We start from the raw sequence: 22,035 nt of genomic DNA on the forward strand, positions 1-22,035 counted from the left end.
TTTATATGAATGTATATGTAAAGCCTATATCAGATTACACACCATCTTGGGGTGGGGGGAAGGAATAGAAGGGGAGAAGATTTGGAACTCAAAATCTTATTTAAAATGAATGTTGAAAACTAAAAATAAAGAAATTATTATTTTTAAAAAGTTGTGCCTCTTTTACCAAGTTGTCAAATTCTCTTTTCATAATTTTCTTTCATCACTCATTTCTTTTCTCAATTTTTCTTCTACCAACTTTATCTCTTTCTTTAACTCTTCCAGGAATTTTTGTTAGACGGGTTCAATTAGCAATTTTTCTTTGAGGTTTTGATTGTAGTTGTTTTCACATTGTTTTCTTCCTCTGAGATTGAGGACACTTTTTATGGTCAAGTTCTTTTTCTGTTATTTGTTCATTTTTCCAGCCTCTTTCTTGACTTTGAACTTCATATTAAAGTTGAGCTCTTCTCACTTAGGCATGGGGAGGTACTATCCCAAGCTTCGGGCTTTTTTACTCAGCTGCTTTCAAGAGCTAGTTCTGGAGATCTGCAGGTTTTCAGTGCTTCCATGGTGGTGTGATCTGGGGAAAGGTGTGGTTACTACTCTCCTGGTTTGTGCTTTGTTCCTGACCCAGGAAGGGTCTCTGCAGCCACAAATGCTAGCAACTCTCTCCACCTGGGAACTGCAACTCTGAACTATATATGGACAATATACTTGCCAATAAGTACCAACTGTACCAGCACTAGCAAAGGGTCCCCTGTAATCTCTTTCTGATCAGTTGTCCAATGCTGTCACTCTCCCTGGACTGAGAGCTCCCAAAGCTACTGCTGCTGTGATGGCTACCTCCAAGGCTCACACACCCTGATGTCACAGACCTCTCCAACTGACCTCCTAAGTTGTCTCAGGCTGGAAAAAGCTGTCACTCTAACCATTTGTTGACTCTGCTGCTCCAAAATCTGATTTGAGGAGTTATTTTTAAGCTATTTGGAAAGGACTGTTGGAAGAGTTTGACTGGATTGCTGCCTCTAATCTGTCACCTTGGTTCTGCCCCCCAATATGAATTATTATTAAGGAGATCACCTTAGTCACATATTTCTAGAAACAGATTCATCAAGCCTCCAGGTTAGTTGATACCACACAGAGTATATTGTTCCTGGTCAAAGAACTGTTCCCCAGTTGGTCAGTCTCCCCATATACTTTTATTGGGCTTTACAAGGTAGGAAGTCATTGAAATTGAGAAAAAGGGTACAATCCCAAAGAAGTCATGATAAAACTTGATACTCTCCTTTAGAAAGAGAGGGAATGGTTTCAGAGTACAGAGAGAGGCATGGTGGGGGGGAAGGGGAATGATTAAACCAAGAATTTATTTTGTTGATATACATGTTTATAATAGGTTTTGTTTATCTGCCTTTCTCAATGAGGAGAGGGAAGAGGAGAAGAAGGGGGAGAATTTGGATCTGAAAACAAAACTGGACTTTTAAAAAAGAGACCAGTATGGTTCTATAGAAGGAAGATCATAGTCTTGGGAGTCAGAAGACCCAGGTTCAGGTGCCAGCTCTTGTCACTTTACTAGCCAACCTTGGACAAGTCACTTAAATTTTCTCATGTCTAAAATAAGAATAATAATCCCTGCACAATTTATCTCATAAGATTGTTACAGAGATCTGATGAGATAATAATAAGAAAATGCCATAAATATTAAAGTTGATCTTCAATTTTATAAATGGAAGCTATCAGGTCCTTGAGCCAGATAGGAGGAAATGAGAGTTTGGGAAATAGTTGGACAACCTAATATAGTAGCATGGGTTGGAAAAGGAAAAACAAAAAACTCTTTGCAATGATAATAATACAATAGCACAGAGAGAATAGAAAGCAGAGCCCCAAGCAAATACAGTTCTCATTAGATCCCATATGGTGTTCCTTTTACTTCACAGGCCTGATTTATTATAGAATAGGAGTTCTTAATCTAGAGTGTGTGAAAGTTTTTTTTAAAATTAATTTGCTAACTGTATTTCAATATAATTGATTTCCTTTATAATCCTATGTATATTATTTCATGCATTAGAAAACATTATTCTGAAGAGTCTCTGGGCTTCTCTAGTCTGCCAAGGGAGACTCATCATTTGGCAACATGAAATCCACTTTGAAATTCTCACCTCCTCAGATCACTTCTCTTCCTGGCTGCAGTACTTCATCATGACCCTGATCAAGGCTACCCTCCCCAACCTTTTCAGTTTCTTTTTATGCCTCATCCTCCCCAATTAGACTATGAGCTCCTTGAGGGCATGGATTGTTTTATGCCTTTCTTTGTATCCCCCCAGGGCTTGCCACAGTATCTGACACATAAAAGGAATCTCTCCTAGTTTAATAATAGTCTCCTGACTCCCAGGTCCATGGCCCATAAACACAGAAAAATATTCATGAAATGATTCAATGGACTACCTAACTGTATTTTATAGTGTGGGAAATGTGTTTTTCATCCACTTTGTTTTTCCACTGTAGATAGACAGAAGAAGGGGGAATGGTGCTAAACAAGTGGATAAGGTTCTGAGGTTTGGGGGCCCTCCTATCCCCTCTCTGTAGGCTCCAGGATAATAATGGAAGTGGTGGTGTTATCATATTATAAATATATACTCTATTATAAAAGGTAAATAATGCCATGAATAACACTTTAAGGAACACAGCTATCAATGTGTGTGCTCCTTTCAGAATCATGAATTGTGTGGAGAGAAAAAAAAAATTATACACAAACACACACACACACACACACACACACACACACATATATACAATTGCTGTGCCTATAAAGACAGGCCCTAGGCATGGGAATCAGATTTATTGGATAGTAGGAGAGACTCCCATCAGTGTCACTTGGGAAGAGAAAGTCTTGCCTAAAAAACAGAGGGAAGCTAAGATGATTTGGTGGCGGAGGGTCGGCAGCCAGGAAGATTCCCTGACTCTGGAGTTAAGGGGAATTGGGGAAGCATTGCTCAGGCCCTCCATGTCTCTGAGTTAAGAAAGAGAGCTTGGAAAATGCAATGGCTGACTCCAGCCAGGCTTCACACTCTGCATTAAGGCCTTTTCCAGCTTTGGTAGCTGGCCTTTGAAATCTCTGGCCCCATTCTGACATCTGGTGGCCACCCCTGAGATAAGCCCAGAGATGTGCAGGGCGGTTCCCACCACTTTCTCCCCACTGCTCCTGGTTCACTAGTCCTAAGCAGAGCCAAGGGAAGACATTTTCAATTCCTTGCAGCTGCCAAACCCCAGAAGAGACATTATTCTCAACACCAGGCTAATTCCTGGGGAGTTACCAGGAACTCTCCTAGGTACACTTGATTCCTGGATATTTCTTCTCCTGGGGTACCTAAAAGCAGGATTTAGGGAAGGAAGGAGAAGAGGAGAGTCAGTCAGTCCCCTAAAGGTAGAGAAGCAACAAAACCCACCCAGACTTCTTACAGTCCTCCTGGCCAGTGTGTCACCAACTAAAAGAACTCAGAAGTTGGGGGCCAGAAAGCATAAAAATACCTGGAACTCATTTTACCAGAGTCCTTCCTGTTCCCAGGAGAGCAGGTGAAGTGGAAATAACACAGTTCAATGTCAAAAGACCTGGTGATGAATTATGTCTTTGTATGGACAATCATTCTGTGACTATATGCTGTGGTCAATCATTTAACTGCTCCAAGCCTCATTCTTCCCATCCAAAAAAAAAGGTGCAATAAAACTAGCACGATAAATGTTATAAGGTTGATTGAGGAAGTGCCAAGTAAACCATGAGAAACCTTACTACAAAAAGGAGAGCTTCTATTTCACTGTATTGCGATTCATTGATGTGCATTGGAGGTTTCATTCCTGCAGGCACTTCCTTCTCATCCAACTGATTCTAATCCATAGCTTTCCATAAGTCTTTCACAGAAGAACTACCCAAAAGCCAGAGCTTCTGTTGATTACTTTCATATCTCAAAGGTGCTTTTAGACTATCCATTCGTTGTCCCTAATCCTCAATTCACAAACAGCTTACCTCCTTTTCCTCTTTACCCTACTTCTCATATGTTCATAGCGTACTGTAGGCCTCTTAATGATAATAAATAGCATTTACATAGCACTTTGGCATTTGCGAAGTATGTTACAAACAGTATCGTATTTTATTCTCACAGTCCTGGGGAGTGGGTGCTGTTATTAATTCCCATTTTACAGGTCAGAAAACTGAGGTAGGTAGAGATTAAGTAATTTGCCAAGGTCACATAGCTGGTGTCTGAGGTCAGATTTTAACTTGGATCTTCTCTGGAGCTCAAACTACTGTGCCTTCAGTTGATTCCACCTACCATACATTTTTTCCATTACCCTTTGAGTTATCCATACTTTTGAATCTTCTGCGATAGTGGAATTCTGTGATTTGCAAAATGAAGCAACAGGAAAATATTAGTGTTACAGAGGTAGTCTTTTGTGGCAGGAAGCAGTTTGAAATCACTGAAAATACTTGCAAAATTTCCCAAACGTAATCCAGCTCAGTATCCATCTGCTACTAAAAGCTGGGCTCAGTTATTGTCCAATGATCATAGATAGGATCATACATTTATGAATGAAAAGGATCTTTAAATCCTCTAGTCCAATTCATTCATTTTACAAATGCTATATTATAAGAGATAAATTAAACTTGCAGAAACATAACTTTGTCAATGTGTACACTCCCTTCACTGGTAAAGAAAGGAGATTCATGAATTGTATGGCTGAAAAAAAATTCATTACCCTGTAGTCAACCGTTGGTTACAAGCCTTCCTGCATTTAGACTAAGGTGCTCCTGACAAATGTATCTACAATTTCTGGGTCATATTGGAAGACTTTTAAAATTTGGTGGAGTCTGCAGGGTTTGTGCAGACATAGCCAGGCAACATCCGGCCAAGCAAAGCCTTGGTTTGAAAGTCAGAGGACTTTGGTTAGAATCCTGGCTTTGCTAATTAACGTCTGTGTAATCTTGGACAAGTAACTCAACCTCTCCTAGACCTCAGTTTCTTATCTATAAAATCAGGAGTTTGGACTAGAAGACTCCAAAGTTCTCTTTCAGCTCTAAATCTATGATTCTTTAAAAATCCAAAGTCACCTCCATACAAGAATGTGTTGATGGGGGCAGAGTCCAGCAGCAGCCTATTCTTGCACAGCCCCAAATCCATGTCTGGAAGTTGCAAAGAAAAGACCAGGAGGGCTGCAATCAGACTTTGTCCTGGATCAGACCACTGTGGGAGCACTGAAAGGTTGCAGGTCCCCAGTCTGTCCCTGGGATCCTAGAATAATACAACACCCAGTTCTCCCAACAAAGTTGCAACAGCACCAGCCCAGACTTTCCCTCCGGAAGTGATGCAGAACTCAACCCAAACATCAAGTCTGAAGTCAGGAATTAGGCTGGAATGGGCAAACAAAAAAAGGACCCTACCATAAAGAACTATTGTGGTGGCAAGGATACTCAATGCAGAAGAGAATAACTCCAAAACATCTACAAGTAATATCTCAGAGAAAAACACAGTATAGTCATAAACTCAATTAGAATTTCTGGAAGAGATGAAGGAAGAGTTTTGTTTTTTAATTTAAAAAACCGTTTTTACTGGAATGAGAGAACTTAAAGAAAAAAATGAAAAAGAAATGAGAGCCATGAAAGAAAGAATTGAAAAGGGAATTAAAGTTTGACACAAGAAGCACAAAGCCTTGCTCATGCAACAAACTCCCTGAAAATTCAAAGGACCAAAGAAAAGCCAATGACTCTGTGAGACAATAAGAAATTTTAAAACAAAATTAGAGGGCTGAAAAAAATAGGAGAAAATGCAAGGTACCTCATAGCAAAAACAAGTAACCTAAAAAACAGATGGAAGAGGGAAAACATTAAGAACATTAAGCTTCTTGAAAGCTAGGATCAGAAAAAGAGTCTAAAGAGAAGTTAAAAAAAAAACTACCCAAATCTCTTAAAATCAGAGGGCAAAGTAAAAGTAGAATCAACCAGTCACCTCCCGAAAGAAATCCTCAAATGAAAATTCCTAGGAACATCATAGCCAAAATTCAGAACTACTAACTAGGTCAAAGGAAAAAACAATACTGCAAGCAGTCAAAAAGAAAGAGCCAATCAGGATCAAACCTCATTTAGCAGCTACCACCAAGAACAAGTTATGCAGAAAAATTCAATTCAATAAACATTTAAGTGCTTACTATGTGCCAGGAACTATGCAAAGCACTGGGGATACAATTTGTAACCCCAGTTCCAAAGTTCACTAGCATGGGTGAAATGAAGACCTGACCTCTGTGAGAGGTGAGATGGAGCTGAGAGGCAAGAGAGCTCCAGCCTTCCACAGTCTCTTTTGGGACTCTCCAAGTGAGTCCTCTTTGAGTCCCCCCTTCAGGACTCCTCAGGGCCAGTCTCCTTTGGGAGTGGCTATTGAAGTAACAGTCTTCTTCAAAGCTCTAAGGGCTGAGTTGCTTTGGGTATTTCTGATTTCCAGCTTTGAGAAAAAAGACAGAAGAAGCAAACTCCACTTCAGGTTACTAAAGGAGAACACTCTGGGAAGATGAGAGAGGGACTGGCAATCTCTTTTCATGTCCCTCTTCCCAGCTTGTTACACTAGAGACTTTGGGGAGTTTTCTTTTGGGTGAGATTCAGGACCCTCTCTCTTGGTTAAGCTGAGTTGCCCCATTCTGAGTGGGGGAGAATTCCTTCACTCTGATTTGTCTGGTATATATTCTTCTATGTATACCTTCTCTGATTTCTATTTTATTATAATTTGGATGAATGGATTTCTTTGCTGTTCTCTATGTATGTTCATTATGGATCTGGTATTTGGTGGGAAAGAGGTCAAACCTTAGATATAAAGCTCTTCCCCCAGATATGACAAAGCAATCAGAAGGTAGATAGAATCCAACTATAACCCCTAAACTAACAATATTTAAATGAATTTTATTTATAATTATTATTATTAAATAAAATACTTAAATCTATATAAAATAGATCTACTTCTGCCCAGTGCCCCCTATCTCTGAGGAAAATAGCCTTTAGCCCCAGCCTGTTGCTTCCCCACCTATAAGAAATGAAAGTCTCCTTTGGAGAAAGGTCTGGGGAGAAGAGTTGGAGATATCTATTCCGTTTCCCTTCAGATCACTCAACCTCAACAAACATTGGCCCCTCTCTACACATGAGGCTCCATTCTGCTACAAATCTAATGGGGAAAGACAAAACACAAAAGGAAGATGGAAAGCTAGGGATGGGGTGGACAGGACACCAAGGGGGTAACCTCTTAGGCATCTTGTTCCATAGAGTTCAAACTAAGCAGAGTTGTAGATGAGTATAATGCTATAGTGGAGGAAATAAACCTTTAATGAAATAGAGGACTTCCAATAATTCCTAAAGAAAAGACTGTACTGTGGAGACACTTTAGAAGTACAAATACAAAGATGAACAGAAAAGTAAAAAGGTAAACATTAATGAACAATGATAAGGTACTAATTAAAGATAAATTGTATATTCAAATTTAGGGAAGTAATACATTTATACCCATTAATCCTCTTCGGGGCTCATAGAGGCAGTCCAATTAGACAAGGCCAGGGAGTGGTTCTGTTATGTCTTGATCATGTTAAGAAAAGGAAAAATGGAAAGAGAGATGAAAAGGAATGGGGTAAGTGGGGAAGGGGGAGAGGAACAGTGCTTTGGACAGGGAGAAAAGGAAAGGAAGGTTAGGGACAGTTTTCTCACACAATGACATCTAAACAAACAAAGAGGATAGAGTAAGGGGGAGTGGCTAACACCTGAACTTCACTTTCACCTGAACTCATAAGAAGAAGGAAGAACACACCCACAGAGTTGGAATATAGAAGTGCATTTCACTCAACAGTGATACCAGAGGGAAGAGGAGAAGGCAGGAAGGAGAATTAGAGGGACAGTAGATACAGAGAAAGATTAGTCTTAAGTAACACAAATTCTGAAGAGGCATAAAAATAGTTATAGCTCTTTCTGAGGTGGCAGTGAATGGGAATTTGAGACAGTGTCCATAAATTGGGAAATGTTTGAATAAGTTTTATTATAAATATGACAGAACACTATTGTGTTGAACTCATATCAGTGTTCTTATCAACAAGGATTCCAGGGGACTCATGATAAAAGATGCTACCCACCTCCTGAAAGAGAGGTGAAGAACTCAGAATGCAGAATGAGAGAAATATTTTAAAGATGTGGCCAATACGAACTGATAGACTATACATATATGTAATGGGTTTTGTTTTTCTTGTGTTCCCGATTGGGGAAGGGAGGGATATTGTCTGAGGGAAGGATGAGAAGGTGGATCTTGGCTTATTAACACAACTATATAAAAGAAAACTTGGAAATTGATCAACATAATAACCAACTCCTGAGGACTCGTGACAAAAAACGGTGCCTACCTCCTGACAGAGATGATGGTCTCTGAGCACAGATTGAGATTTTTTTTTAAAACATAGCCAATAAGAAATGACAATATGTACTTATAACTAGGGTTTTGTTTTTCTTGCTATCTCAGTGGGGATGTGGGAAAGGATGTGGGGTGGAGAGAAGGTTGATCTTTGTTTGAAAATAAAATAAAATGTAATTTAAAAACAAGAATATCAGTAACAGCATGATATAATTGAAAAAACGCTGGACTAGAAGTCAGGAATGCAGAACTCTAAACTAATTTCTGCACTAACCGGATGACACTCCCGCCCCACCCCCCAACTTTAGTTTCCTTGTCTATAAAATAAGAGGGTATTACATACAGTAGCATCAAATTCAAATTGCATTTAGGCCACTAATCTGTACATAAAGACCTATGTAGAGCATGCTGCCTTAAACTTTTAAAATATTATCTATGTTCTATTGTATTTTTATTTTTCTGTTAAATGATTCCTAGTTCTATTTTAATTTGGTTCTGGCAGCCCTCAGAAGCATTTCTGCATGTGAGCTCCATGTTTGACATCTCTGGGTTGGGTGTCTTCCAGCTTTAAAATTCTATGGCTCTGAAACCATAAATTCACGAGTGCATTTGTATTTTTACATGTTGCTTGCATATTGAACATATTGCCCTCCCCACCTTATGTGGAGAAGGTTTAGACAGAAGAAGTGAATATAAGTAGATCAAGATGCATCATTATGTTTCTGTGTGGGTTGGTGACATCTGCTGTGTGCCTGCCAGAGTGGGTCTGTCTATCTGTTTGTCTGTGACCACACCTAAGTGAGTGTGTATACCCTTCATGTGCAGACATATTCCTATCTGTGTGTGTCTGAAGTCCTATAGTTGTGTTTTTTAGCAAGTGGGTGAGAAGAGGAGAGGAATGGGGTAGTATTGTATGGCCTTGTCTGCATGTGGGGTTCTGATTGGCCTCTGCCTTTCTGTCATTGTGTTTTGTTTTCTGCTTGTCCTTAGTTTTTGAAGAGGACCATGCCATCAGAGAAATGATGACATGACTTGCACTTGACTTTGTTTTGAATGAGGGAGGGCTGTGCAGGTCACCAGCCTCTCTTTCTCTTCCTGAGCCATCTGGGTCCAGTGACCAGATATTCATCAGGATGACTGGAGATGGCCCAGGATGCAATGGGAGACGTTGGCCTTTTTTGGCTAAGCTCTTTTCAGGTACTCACTTAGAAGGAGGTGATGCCCAGTCAGTGAATAGGCCTCTTTAAGAAGTAATCAGGGAATGGCCCTTTTAATGAGCAAAAGGGAAAAAAAAGTATGTAGGCACCTATCTGGGGGGGTTGGTTTGGTTTTGGTTGGTTGGGGAGGGAGCTGGAGAAAGAGAAGTCAAGAGGGGAAAGAAATGGTTCCAAACGGTATCTCCACAATCCCTCTTTCCCTCCTGACAGGACCCCACCCCACGCCCCAAAGCATATAGCAGCAAATCCTAGAGAAGGAAAGATTCCATGTAGCCATGGAACCCCAGGTCTTAACTTCCTTTTGCCAGAGAAGGAGGAAGGTAGCTGAAGGTGGTCAGGGCCTCCGCCTTCATTCTCCTACCCAGGCCTAATAGCTCTCCTTTTATTCCTCTTTAGGAGGAACATGAAAATGCAAAGAGGAGACCCAAGCATCCATGTTCAGAAGCTTACTTGATGGGCTTTCCAGGGGACTCAAAGAGCTAAAATTTTTTCCTCCTCCCACTCCTCCTAGCCTGCATTCTGGAGATCTGAAAGTCAAGAAAAAAAGGAACAAATCCCTGTAACCAACCATTCCCAATTCAGTCCTGTTTCCCTAAAATCTGGTCTCTGCTTCTCTGCTCCTGCCCTGTAATGTTTCTCTGCCCATCTTCATGTCATGCCTTCAGTCTCTATGTGTGTCCCTTTCTTTCCCCCTCTATCTACCAGCTCAATACTTGTCTTCTTCTGTCTCTCTTTCCCTTTCTTAGGGAAATCTGTCTCACATTCCCTACATCTCTCTTTGTATTTCTCCACACACACACACCCTTGCATGTTCCTCCCACCCCCCACAGGTTTCTGTCTCTCTCCTGCTTTCCCATCTTCTCGGTTTCCTCCCCCTCTCCCCTCCTCTCTGCCTCATCCCACACCCCTCTCCCTGGGTTGCTCTCCAGCCCTGGGTATCTCGGTATCTCTTTTCCCTTCCCTTTCACTGCCTCCTCCCACTCATCGGTGGCATTGGTGGGAGTCTGTCTCTTTCTATCTCTGCCTCCTCCTTCTCTCCCTCCCACCACAGGCTCTTCTTCTCCCCTGCATCTCATACTATCCCCAACCCTTTCCTCTCCTTTTCCTGCCCCTTTAAATCTGCCTGGCCCTGGCCCTGCCTTCCCCGTGATGCTGTGATGGAGCAAACATTGATTTGTGCTGGGATGGGATCGGAATTTTGATTTTTTTCTTCCCCCAACCATAAGAAGGGAAAAAAAACAACTAAAAATAATACCCCCCCCCCTTACGACTGCCCCCTCCCTCTTCCCGCCCAGCTCTGATTCCCTGTCTCCATCAGAGGCAATTTTTTTTCCCCTACACAATTCCCATCTCTCCCCCCCACCCCCTGCCACCACCCCGCCCCCCCACCAGCCTGCTCCTCTGTGGCTGGGGAGAGAGGGGAACTAGTCCTGCTGCTCTGGGCTAGGATTATTGCCTGGGCTAGGGGAGCCTCTCCGGAAAAGAGGGGGAGGGGGGCTGGCCAGGGTGGGGTGGTGGGGGGAATCTCCTGCTATGGACGCTGCGCCTGGGGGGCAGTCTGAGCCCCAATCCACATGGTGAGTAGAACTGGCCCCTCTCCTTGCCTGTCCGCCTGTCTCCACCCCCTGCTTTTCCCCCGCAGTGCCTCCCCTAGCCCTGAGTTGGCCCGCCCCACCAAACCCCCTGCCCATCTTGGCCAGTTGACAGCAACCTTCCCCCACCTGCACCACCCCCCTGGGCTGGCTTCAGAGTGAAGCCAAAGAGCTATGGGGTGCTAGCAGCAATTGGGGAGGGGGTGGAGCATTGGCTCTGGGAGCTCCCCAACCTCTCCTCCAAGCTGTTGTCCTCACCCAGCCCTTTAAGGCTAGGTTTTCTTGCTAAAAATGCAAAACAGGGTGGGAAATTCTAGGGATTGGGGAGGGATGGCATGGGGAAAGGGTAAAATGGAGATTGGGGTTCCTATACTGGGAGGGCAAATTCTCAGGGAGAAGATAATATGTGGATTGGGATATCCCTTGGTTTTCCCTAAAACCTTGTGGAACTGTTTGGAGAAAATGCTTGGAAGAGGGGGACACCCATGCCACCCAGACTGAGAAGTGGGGGAATGATAGAGGAATGTTCACTCAGTCTCTTTTTCCCTTTCTGTTTTCTTTCTCTTCCAGCCACTCAGGATGAAGGCCCATCCCTGTCTGCCCATTCTGGGGCACTCCCAGCTGGCCCCAGTCTGACTCCCCCAGTCCTTTGCCCACCAGGCATCCAGGCATCCAGGTTCTACACCCTCACCCAGTTCCCTGGCCCTCCAGGATGTGCTGAGTTGTGGGGAGGCTGAGGCCACGCCAACTACATGCATGTCCCCCGGGGGCAAGTTCGACTTTGATGATGGCGGCTGCTATGTGGGGGGCTGGGAGGCTGGACGAGCACATGGCTACGGCGTGTGCACAGGGCCCGGGGCCCAAGGAGAGTACAGTGGATGCTGGGCTCATGGCTTCGAGTCCTTGGGTGTCTTTACTGGGCCTGGTGGGCACAGCTACCAAGGCCACTGGCAGCAGGGAAAGCGCGACGGGCTGGGAGTGGAGCAGAAGAGCCGCTGGACCTATCGTGGCGAGTGGATGAGTGGGCTGAAGGGGCCCAGTGGTGTATGGGAGAGTGCCTCAGGACTGCGCTATGCTGGGCTCTGGAAGGACGGTTTCCAGGATGGCTATGGCACCGAGACCTACTCTGACGGAGGTGCCTGGCCACTCAACCTTCTGCCTCTCCTATGTACCTCACCCAGCTCCGTCTCCATACCCTTCACCCATTTTGCCAAGCTCATCATGCTTCCATGGCCTATCTATAGCTGACCTCACACATCTTCTACTGATCATCCTGAGTGTCTGTCTCTGCATATCTCTTGCTATCCTTCTATCTCCGTAGGGTACCGCCTCCCCAATCCCCATCTATCCCCTGTGTCTATTCACTTTCCTGTCTAGTCTTAGCTCTTTCACTAATCACCTGCCCCTCACAAGAAACTGCTTCTGCCTTGACTGTCCCTGTGTCATCTTACATTTACTGTTTCTGTACCAGTGACTTGGATACTAGCGGGTGGAGGGAATGGCAGGGGGGACAAACAAGTTTGTTCCTCCTCTCATCTTCACTTTGTTCTCTCCTCAGGCACCTATCAGGGCCAGTGGCAAGCTGGCAAGCGGCACGGCTATGGGGTTCGCCAGAGCGTACCCTTCCAACAAGCAGCACTGCTGCGGTCACCCCGCCGCACCTCACTGGACTCAGGCCACAGTGATCCCCCAACACCACCCATACCCCTTCCCCTACCTGGTGATGAGGGGGGTAGCCCAGCCTCTGGCTCCAGGGGGGGATTTGTGCTGGCAGGCCCAGGGGACCCCGATGGGGCCTCCTCCCGAAAACGAACTCCAGTAGCCGGAGGCTTCTTCCGTCGCTCCCTATTGCTAAGTGGGCTTCGGGCAGGTGGGCGCCGGAGCTCATTGGGCAGCAAGAGGGGATCTTTGAGGAGCGAGGTGAGCAGCGAGGTGGGCAGCACAGGGCCTCCAGGCTCTGAGGCCAGTGAACCTCCAGCCCCTGTCCCTCCAGCACTAATTGAAGGGTCTGCCACTGAAGTGTACGCAGGGGAGTGGAGGGCTGACCGGCGCAGCGGCTACGGAGTGAGCCAGCGTTCCAATGGGCTGCGCTATGAGGGCGAGTGGCTTGGCAATCGGAGGCACGGCTATGGCCGCACCACCCGCCCGGATGGCTCTCGAGAGGAGGGCAAGTATAAACGCAACCGGTTGGTTCGAGGTGGACGGGTCCGTAGTCTCCTACCCCTGGCCCTGAGGAGGGGTAAGGTCAAGGAAAAGGTGGACCGCGCAGTAGAAGGTGCCCATCGGGCAGTGAGTGTAGCCCGCCAGCGCCAGGAGATTGCTGCTGCCAGGTAAGGTAGGGCCCAAATAAATGGGAAGCAAAGAGGAGGGGGTGGGTCCAGGAAACAGACATGAGTTAAGATCGTGAAGCCTGACAAGACCCTGGGAAGGTGTGGAGCCTGAAACCAAAACAAAGACACTTAGGGTGGGGTGTACGGGGTATGGAGGATCAGGTAGAGAAAGGAAGAGGTGAGGTTAGGAGGGGGAAAAAAGATGCAGTTGACCAAAAGGAGTGGTAGGAAAAATTATATAAGATGAATAGGTTATCACTGTGTAATTTGCTTGTGTGTGTGAGCCTATATTTATATGTATCAGAGAACCCAGATTTAAATTCCAACTGTATCAACTTAAGGGAGTCACCTCTCTGAGCCACAGTTTCTTCATCTATACAATGAGGAGGTTGAATTAGACAATCTCTAAGGCCTCTTCTAGTTTCAAAGCCTGTGATTCTATAATTCTGTGATTTTTGTTTGAGTGTGAGCCTTTGGGTAGGGATGGGGGTGGAGATGTCAGTGTGTATGGGTGCATATTTGTGTGGGAGGGTGCATCTCTATGGGTGTTTAGGTATATGTGTAATTATGTGTGCCTGTAAATATCTGTATGTGTGTACATATGTATGTACACACACATATATACATATACATGTCTTGTGTGTAACAACACACATACATATATGAGTACAGATCAGCATGGTAGCAGATTCAAAAACGTCATAGATTGTTGACATTTTCCAAGTTCTTTTCTCTCTTCCCCAACAAGGCCTCTGAGACTAGAAGCAGCATGGGTCTAAAAAAGGATGGGCCCAGAATTTGGTTCGTAATTTCCATTTCTAATAACATTCCAGCTTGACAAGTCTGACATCATTTCAGACCTGGGCCTTAAGACCAAAGCTGGCATACTCATCCGTGAAGGTGTGGCCCAGCATTGTCTCCTGTACCTGCCTTTTAGATGAGGTGCCTGAAAAATTGTGTGCAAAATGATTTCTTATAAATCAAATCATATTTTTAGCCTTACAAGAGATCTCACTGTTTAAAAGAACGTGTGAAGAATCTTATCAGAAAGTGAAAAATTCTGTTTGGATTTTAAGAATTTTTAATAATTCTCATTCCTTAATTTTTCCCATTCAAATGTTCTGACTTTTGTATATTGGGTTTTCTTTTTAAAAGGGCATACTAAATAGGGTGTGTGTGTAATTGCCTAGGTGAATAAGATGTAAAACTGTGCACACATGTGTGTACACATCTGTGTGTGAGGTACATGTCTGTATGTATGTGCTGCTCACCTGTGTTAGTACCAGGCTCTCTCTACTAACATAGAACCAATATCTTGAGCATTGGCTCTTTCCCAATTGCAGAGAAGGCCTCAGGCTGGAAAGGGGGATTAAATGGTACAGAAACAACTGTTCTGTGTATATGGCTAGCAAGGCAGTGGGAGGAGGCTGGCTGGTCTCCCCAGCAACAGGACTGGCAACCCTGATTGGTTGCTGGATTCCATGGAAACAAGGGAACCTTAGCAGTGGAGCTTTTCTCCCAGTTAGCCCCAGAAGCCTGGGCCTGAACACACAGGCTAAGACCCGGACTCCCAGAGCTCTCCCATCTAACACACTATACATTCACCTAACCTCCCCAAATCTCCTAAACCCAACAAAGACAAGATAGAAATCAGAGCAACCAATGGCAACCCTCTGATATTAGAGTATGGGGGAGAGGGTGCCCATGAAAGTGAGGAGGGGTGGGGAATATAGAGGAAAGACATATGATAAAAGAAAGGGGCTGTGATAAAATAAGTGGAGGGAGGGTCACTACATGATGGTGCATGCCTAGGAAGAGAAGGGACAGCAGAGCCCATAGAGGACAGAAAACAAAGAGGAGGTGTAATAAAAAGATAGAGTGATGAAGAAAGGTAGATCTTAGTCTGCTTTAATTTAAAAAAAAAAGTATGCGATAATAGCAGAAAGCTGGGAAAGTATGCTTTTTGCAACTGGGGAGGGATGTGATACGAGAGATTGTGCTAAAAGCGAGGAACTTGTAACTATCATGTAATGGTGAAGACATGGAAAGAAGGAAGGGTGAATTTGTGCAGTGTGGACAATAGGGGGTGGGGATGACGTGGGCAGTGTTAAAAACTGCCGGGAAAGGACAAACTTGCTTCCCGAAGTCTTCATGATGGTCTGTAGAGGAAGGTTGGATGATGCTGACGGGAGGAGGGGGGATGGTTCCATAACGATGCATAGGGAAAGGCATGATGATTGAAGAGGGAGGTCGTTGTGGAAAGCACAGAGGGAGTGTAATAATACAGAAGGAGGTGATGACACCATTTGAGAAAGGGTGATAATAGCCTGGGGCAGGGTGGGGGGGAAATGAGGTGATGATAGCAGAAGAAACGGTTCCCCAGCACAGAGCAGTGATTTTAGAGAAGGATGTGATAATATATGGAGGGATTTCATTACTGGGTGGGGGGGAGAGAGGATATAAAAGGTTGCGCAAATAAACAGATAGGGAGGAGACCTTGGAGGAACAAGGATTGGTCCAAGAGCCTGGAGATGATAAAGTGTTACTAGAGAGAGGTGTGATAATAACAAGAAAGTGTGTTAAAAACTATATCAAAGGTCAGGTAGAAGAAGATCAGAGTTTGGCACTGCAAATGGAAGGCAGAGAATCTCCTCTAGCATAGACTGGTCAGAGATGTACAAGAAAGAAGGGATCATAACAGATGCTGAGGAGGTGTGATTGATCAGTTAAAGAATGGACAAGAAATAGGAAAATGGATAGATGTGCTATAAACTGAGTGTCACCACCGAGGACTCACAGTATGAAATTGAATCCTGAGGTAGGAGACAGTCTGTTGGGAGCTGTGCTGTAGTAGGTCTGTTGGGAGCTGTGCTGTAGTAGGTTAGCCCACTAAGACCCTGTCCCTGGTCCTGGCAGGGCAGCAGATGCGCTCTTGAAGGCAGTGGCAGCAAGCAACACAGCAGAAAAAGCTGTGGAAGCTGCTCGAATGGCTAAACTGATGGCCCAGGACCTGCAACCCATGTTGGATGCACCAGGTAAGATGTGAAGGGCCCTGGGGTGGTGGTGGTAGGGATGCCCTGAAGTGCTAGCATGGCTTTGACCCCCAGGGACAAGGGATGAGGTTTCGTTGGAGGGAGAGGAGAGAGGAAAATGGAGAAGGGGAATAAGAATCCCTGAAAGGAAGTTAGGGGTGACTATTTAGAGAGTCCTAAATGAGGTCAGTCAATGGAGTGAGAATCAGGGTCAGGAGAGAATGAGAGAGAGAGAAAAAGAGAAAAAGACAGAGACAGAAACAGAGAGACAGAGAGAGAGACAGAGAGACAGAGAGAGAGAGGGGGAGGGAGGGAAGGAGGGAGGGAGGATCATTTGGGACAAACAGAATCAATAGGTTTGGGAGATACAGTGAAATCAGGGGCATTAGAGAATGACGTTAAATGTACATGAAGTAGGAGCGAGGAATGGGGGGGGGGGGGGGCGTGTCAGGGAAGTTTGGAGAATTCAAGAAAGAGGAAGGGAATAAGCATTTCTATAGTGCCTACCATGTGCCTGGCAGTGTGCTAAGCGCTGTACACATATCTCATTTGAAAGATTATGGGGTTATGCCCAGGAATCAAAGGCTGTCCCCTAGCCCCAAGCATAGATTTGTGACCTCATTCTTCATCTACCTTTGCCCCAGGCCGAAGACCCAGGCAGGACTCTGAAGGCACTGACACAGAGCTGCCCGACTGTGACAGCCCTGGGGTTTATGAGAATGGACTGACCCCTTCTGAGGGCACTCCAGAGCCTCCTAGCAGTCCTGCCTCCCCCTGCCAGCCCTGGAGACACCCTACCCACCGCAGTCCTTTACCCTCTAGGGATGATGGAGGTCACCTCTCCGGCCCCAAGTCTTGGCCAGAGGAGTGGGGAGGCCCAGGTGGACCTGGAGAGGAGCTAGCTGGCTATGAGGCGGAGGATGAGGCCGGAGTGCAGGGGCCAGGGGTTGGGGATGGTTCCCCCCTCCTTGGGGGCTCCAGTGACAGCTCTGGAAGCCTTCGAGAAGAAGAGGGAGAGGATGAGGAGTCCTTGCCCCACTCAGAGTCTCCCCTAGACCCAGGGCTTGAGCCCACAGTCACTCCCATACTGAGGGGCACATCTGGAAGGGCTCTGGAAGCAGAGAACCTGACAGAGGCACTTGAAGAGCCTGGTGCCACTGAAGAACCTGCCCAACAGGTAAGTTATTCTCTTTACCTCTCCCCCACCCCAACTCTTCCTAGACTTCCCGTTAAGTCTCATATCCCTTGTCTCTGTTCTCCAGCCTTTCTTCCCTTGACTTTGCTAGACTAGAGTCAATCTTAGCTTCTCAATTTCTTACCATTTAATCTCCCAATTTTTCAATATCTTCATTTGTAGAATGTTTGCTGCAGAAAGGTTTGGACTAGAAAGGATCTCTCAGATCCTTTCCAGAGCTTAAGTTTTGTTCTTTGAAAGTAGGGAGGGGAGGTCAAGTGACGTGCCCAAGGTGACCCAATGAAGTTCTCAGTAGAGTTTTCCAAGCTCCTCATTCCTCCTTCTGTATCTTCCGATCCCTCCTGATTCCCCTTCCAATTTGTTGACCCAGAAATAATAGAGAAACTTCCCTCCCTGCCGTGTTCCTCCTCCCCAGAAAGAAGTAGGAGAGGAGGAGGGGAAAAGTTTTTCCCAAGACTCCTAAATGGGTGGATCCTAGTCATTTTTCACCTAGAAACCACATCCTCTTTTCTTTCTGTACTTGACTTGAAGAGTAGTCATCACATGTACTACCTACCACTATTACCAGACTCTGCTAAGACCTGGTGAGAGTTTGAGAGATCGATAATCAGTAAATCATCAGTAAACATTTATTAAGCACCTACTGTGTGTGCCAGGCACTGTGCCAAGCACTGGAGGTGCAAATACAAAAAAAGAAAGATAGTCCTTGACCTCAAAGGGTTTGTGGAATAATGTGTAAAGGCAAAACACAAAAGAAAACTAAAGGAGAAGGCAGCAGGGACCCAACTCTGAGGTTTGCTGAAATGAACATCAGGCAGAGGAGGCTCAAAGTAATGCATCCAGGCAAGGAAGAAGAGCTCTTAAATACACCCTTGGAGTTCTTGGCCCCACCCTCCAATCCGAGAGGTAGAAGGTAGTGATGAGGTGGAGGACCAAGATCCTACAGGATGATGAGGTTATCCCAACAATAAGCTTCCTGGAGTATGGTAGAGAAGTCCAAAAAAGTCCCAAAGTAGTGCATCCAGGTGAGAAATGAGGGAGTAGGGGACCACTGGACTGCACAGGCACAGGGGAGCTGGAGAAGCGATCTGTGACCTGGTAAAGAGAGGAAGGATATTGAGCAGAGCCCAGAACTAAGGCTTCCCACACTTCTGGCTTTTCTTGGAACCAAAGGGGCTTTGGCAGCTTTTGCTCTGACCAAGCTCCATCATGCTGAATGACTCATCCCCAATGGTATCGATAGGTGTTCAAAAAGGTCCTCATCATGACCTCTGAGGAATGTGACGCTCTTTCCCTTTTTTCTTTTCTAGGGAGCTGCTAACCCCTTGGTGGTGGGAGCCGTGGCACTGCTGGACCTGAGCCTGGCATTCCTGTTCTCCCAACTCCTCACCTGAGGTCTCTCCCTAGTCTATGGCTCTGGTTCTCACCTCCTCTTCCCTTTAGACCTGCCTTTTTCTCTCTCAACCATCTCGTAGCTTCCTTTTTCTGCCTTTCTCTTTCGTCCTATCCTTTTCTGTTCCCATTTATTACTTTCTGCTCCCTCTTCTTTCTCTTGCTTTCTCCCTCTTCTCCCTTATTCTGACTTTGTCTTTTTTTTCTCTTTCTCTAGATTGTTTACAAATGAAGGGCTCTTCTCTCTCAGAGTTAGTCTCTGAGACATACAAATCTAAGTCAGACCATCACCACCCACACTCTCCTAACTTTCCTAGGGATCAACACTTCTATAGGGAAGAGATGAGGTGGACACTGAGGGCAAGGGAGGGCATGATGTTGAGGCTTATGAGACATCTCCCACCAGCAAGGTGGAGAGGGGACCTGGAGAAGGGGTGACTGACTGCAGGAGTGGGGCACCAGCAATACTGCTATGAAGTCACCCGCTAGGTTTCTGTCTCTCCATCCCAGACTTCCAGCTTGGAGATTGGTAGTATTTCTCCTGTTCCAGAAGGGGGTAACCAAGACTTACATAGGTTTCTGTCTCTCCATCCCAGACTTCCAGCTTGGAGATTGGTAGTATTTCTCCTGTTCCAGAAGGGGGTAACCAAGACTTACATACCACCACCACCACCCCCCAGGAAATTATGTTCCTTTGGGGACCAGCGGGACTAATGAATAGAAATGGAATGCAGTGGGGCATCTCTTACCCTGTGGCAAGTTACCAAATTTCTAGGCACTGAACTTGGTTCCTGCCTAACTTTGTCCTCCCCTTGGGCAGAGATCCGAAGGGGAGAGCAGGGTGCCTCTTGTTCTCCCCCTACTCCTAGCCCGAGGGGTGGTGGACAATTAGCATAACAAAAACACCTGAAAATTCATCCCCCTCCTTCCCAAACCTTTACATACCCTCTTTCTCTCCATCCCTCCCCTATAATTTCCCTATCACCACCACCATCTCCACATGGTCTGGACTTGTTTGTGGCCTTGATAATGTTCTAGAGGGGCCGAGGGAGGCATTCCTACTGTATGGGGTTAGGGGAACCTCTGCCAGTGCTCCATTACCATTGGGGATGGGGGAGGAAGTGGGATGGGATGGGAAGGATTTCTGGGAGATGGAAATGGATAGAAAATGGGAGGCTCAAAAGGTGGCAAAATTGAGCCCCTCCCAGGAATCCCAATTAAGGTCTGAGGACTGGGTTAGATGTCAAAAGATAGGGATAGGAACTAGACCTGTGATTTCATTGGTTTAGGAAACTCCCAGATTGGAGAGGAATCTCCCTCTTACCGATGCAGGTTGGTCTTGAAGAGCTGCCTAGAGCACTGAGTGCTTCAGTGACTTGCCCAGGGTCTAACCTGCTGTCTATTATTACATCAGGTTTCCTATCCGGGCATCAAAATGGGGATCTCTCTCTTTGGGGTCAAAATCCCTTGAAAGGGAAGAGGAACCCTCATGTACATGGAGCAGGGTGAAAGGTAGAAGTCAAAAGTCCCTGAGAAAGAGGCATAGGGAACACGTGGTTTGAAGTTGTCGGCATTCCCCCTGATGACAGGGAACCCCCTTAGGAACGGGGTTGATGTGAGGTCCCCAGAATCTGTCCATCATTGCTGAAGGCCTCTCCCTTCCCCTGCATGAGGCAGAGAGGCAAGCTGCCCATTATCCCCCTTCCCCAAAGAATGTCCATGCCTGGGAATGCCCCCCCCCCTCTTCTTTTTTTCTGGCCAGGCTATTTTCTACCTGGTCCACTTCCTTCCCTTCTTAAGACTTTACTTCAAATTTCTACTTCGTGGATTTGGGATCGAAGTCAAACATCTCGGCTCACACCAAGTCTTGCAGAAAAAAAATAAATTTAACAAAAAATATATTAATAAAAAAGTTTAAAAAAAGGGGGGGCAGTCATCTCCTTTGAGGTGTGAGGGATTCAGACCATTCTACCCTAAGACCGCCTATCTCCTCCCTTGGTCAGTTTTGGTGCCCCAAGGGTAAGATCTTATGGAGGGAAAATTGGGGGGGGGGGCTGAACCCACACATCAGGGGAGGGTGGCTGGGGACCCCCAGACCTCCAGTCTGCCTTTGCTCCATCACACCCATCGAGTCCCACGTGCTCGGGGCAGAGCCAGGTGCATGGAGGAGCTGAAGGGGGCTGGGTCCTACCCATAACATCTGTGCTTTTTTGTTTATCAATTTATAACGTCTGTAACTCCAGACCCGCACAGCACTTTACAAACACTGCTTCGGAGATGGGAGCTACTATCTCCATTTTACAGAAGAGGAAACTGAGGCAGGCAGCGGTAAAGGGACCGGCCCAGGGCCACACGGCCAGGGAGGGCTGGGATGCGGCCGCCCCAGCCCCGGAAGGCTGAAGGCCGGGCCGGGACGAGGGCGAGGTGGGGCGGGAAGGGGGCAGGCCCAGGTAGGGAGCCGCCCCGCCCGGCTCGGACCAGGAAGCCCGCACACCAGTGGAGCTGCCGAGGCCAGGCTCGGGTGAGCTGGGGGCTGCTGCGTGCGCGCACGCGCGCGGGCTGTCCGGGCTGGGCCGCCGGAGACCACGAGCGTCTGACGAGGGAGGGACCGGGGGCTGCAGGATCCGCGAAGCTCGGAGGCTGCGGGGAGGGGGACAGGTGGGAAGCGTGAAGACCAGGTGTCTGGAGCCGGGGCTGTGGGGCAGCAGGGTGGGGCGGGGCGGGGAAATAGGGAGAGGCTCCGCACATGCGCAGTTGGGGCATCGGGAGAAGGGAGGGGCTCGAGGGGTGCGCAGGCCTGGGGAGGGAAGGGAAGCGAGAGCAGGGAGGGCGCGTGCGCGGTGAGGAGCGCCTGCGAGGGGGGTGGAGCGCCTGCGAGGGG

The 22,035-nt window shown here is 46.3% G+C and overlaps 1 protein-coding gene across 1 annotated transcript; it reads left to right on the top strand.

Moving 5' to 3' along the window:
• Window positions 1-10,570: 10,570 nt before the first annotated feature.
• Window positions 10,571-21,480, top strand: JPH4 (junctophilin 4). The gene is made up of 6 exons (XM_072623125.1): window positions 10,571-11,190; window positions 11,776-12,340; window positions 12,764-13,535; window positions 16,452-16,570; window positions 17,212-17,744; window positions 19,073-21,480. Exons 2-6 carry the CDS (start codon window positions 11,962-11,964, stop codon window positions 19,154-19,156), a joined length of 1,887 nt encoding a protein of 628 aa, XP_072479226.1. The 5' UTR covers window positions 10,571-11,190; window positions 11,776-11,961; the 3' UTR covers window positions 19,157-21,480.
• Window positions 21,481-22,035: the final 555 nt, after the last annotated feature.

Source organism: Notamacropus eugenii, chromosome 7 (assembly GCF_028372415.1).
Source record: "Notamacropus eugenii isolate mMacEug1 chromosome 7, mMacEug1.pri_v2, whole genome shotgun sequence".
NCBI lineage: Eukaryota > Metazoa > Chordata > Mammalia > Diprotodontia > Macropodidae > Notamacropus > Notamacropus eugenii.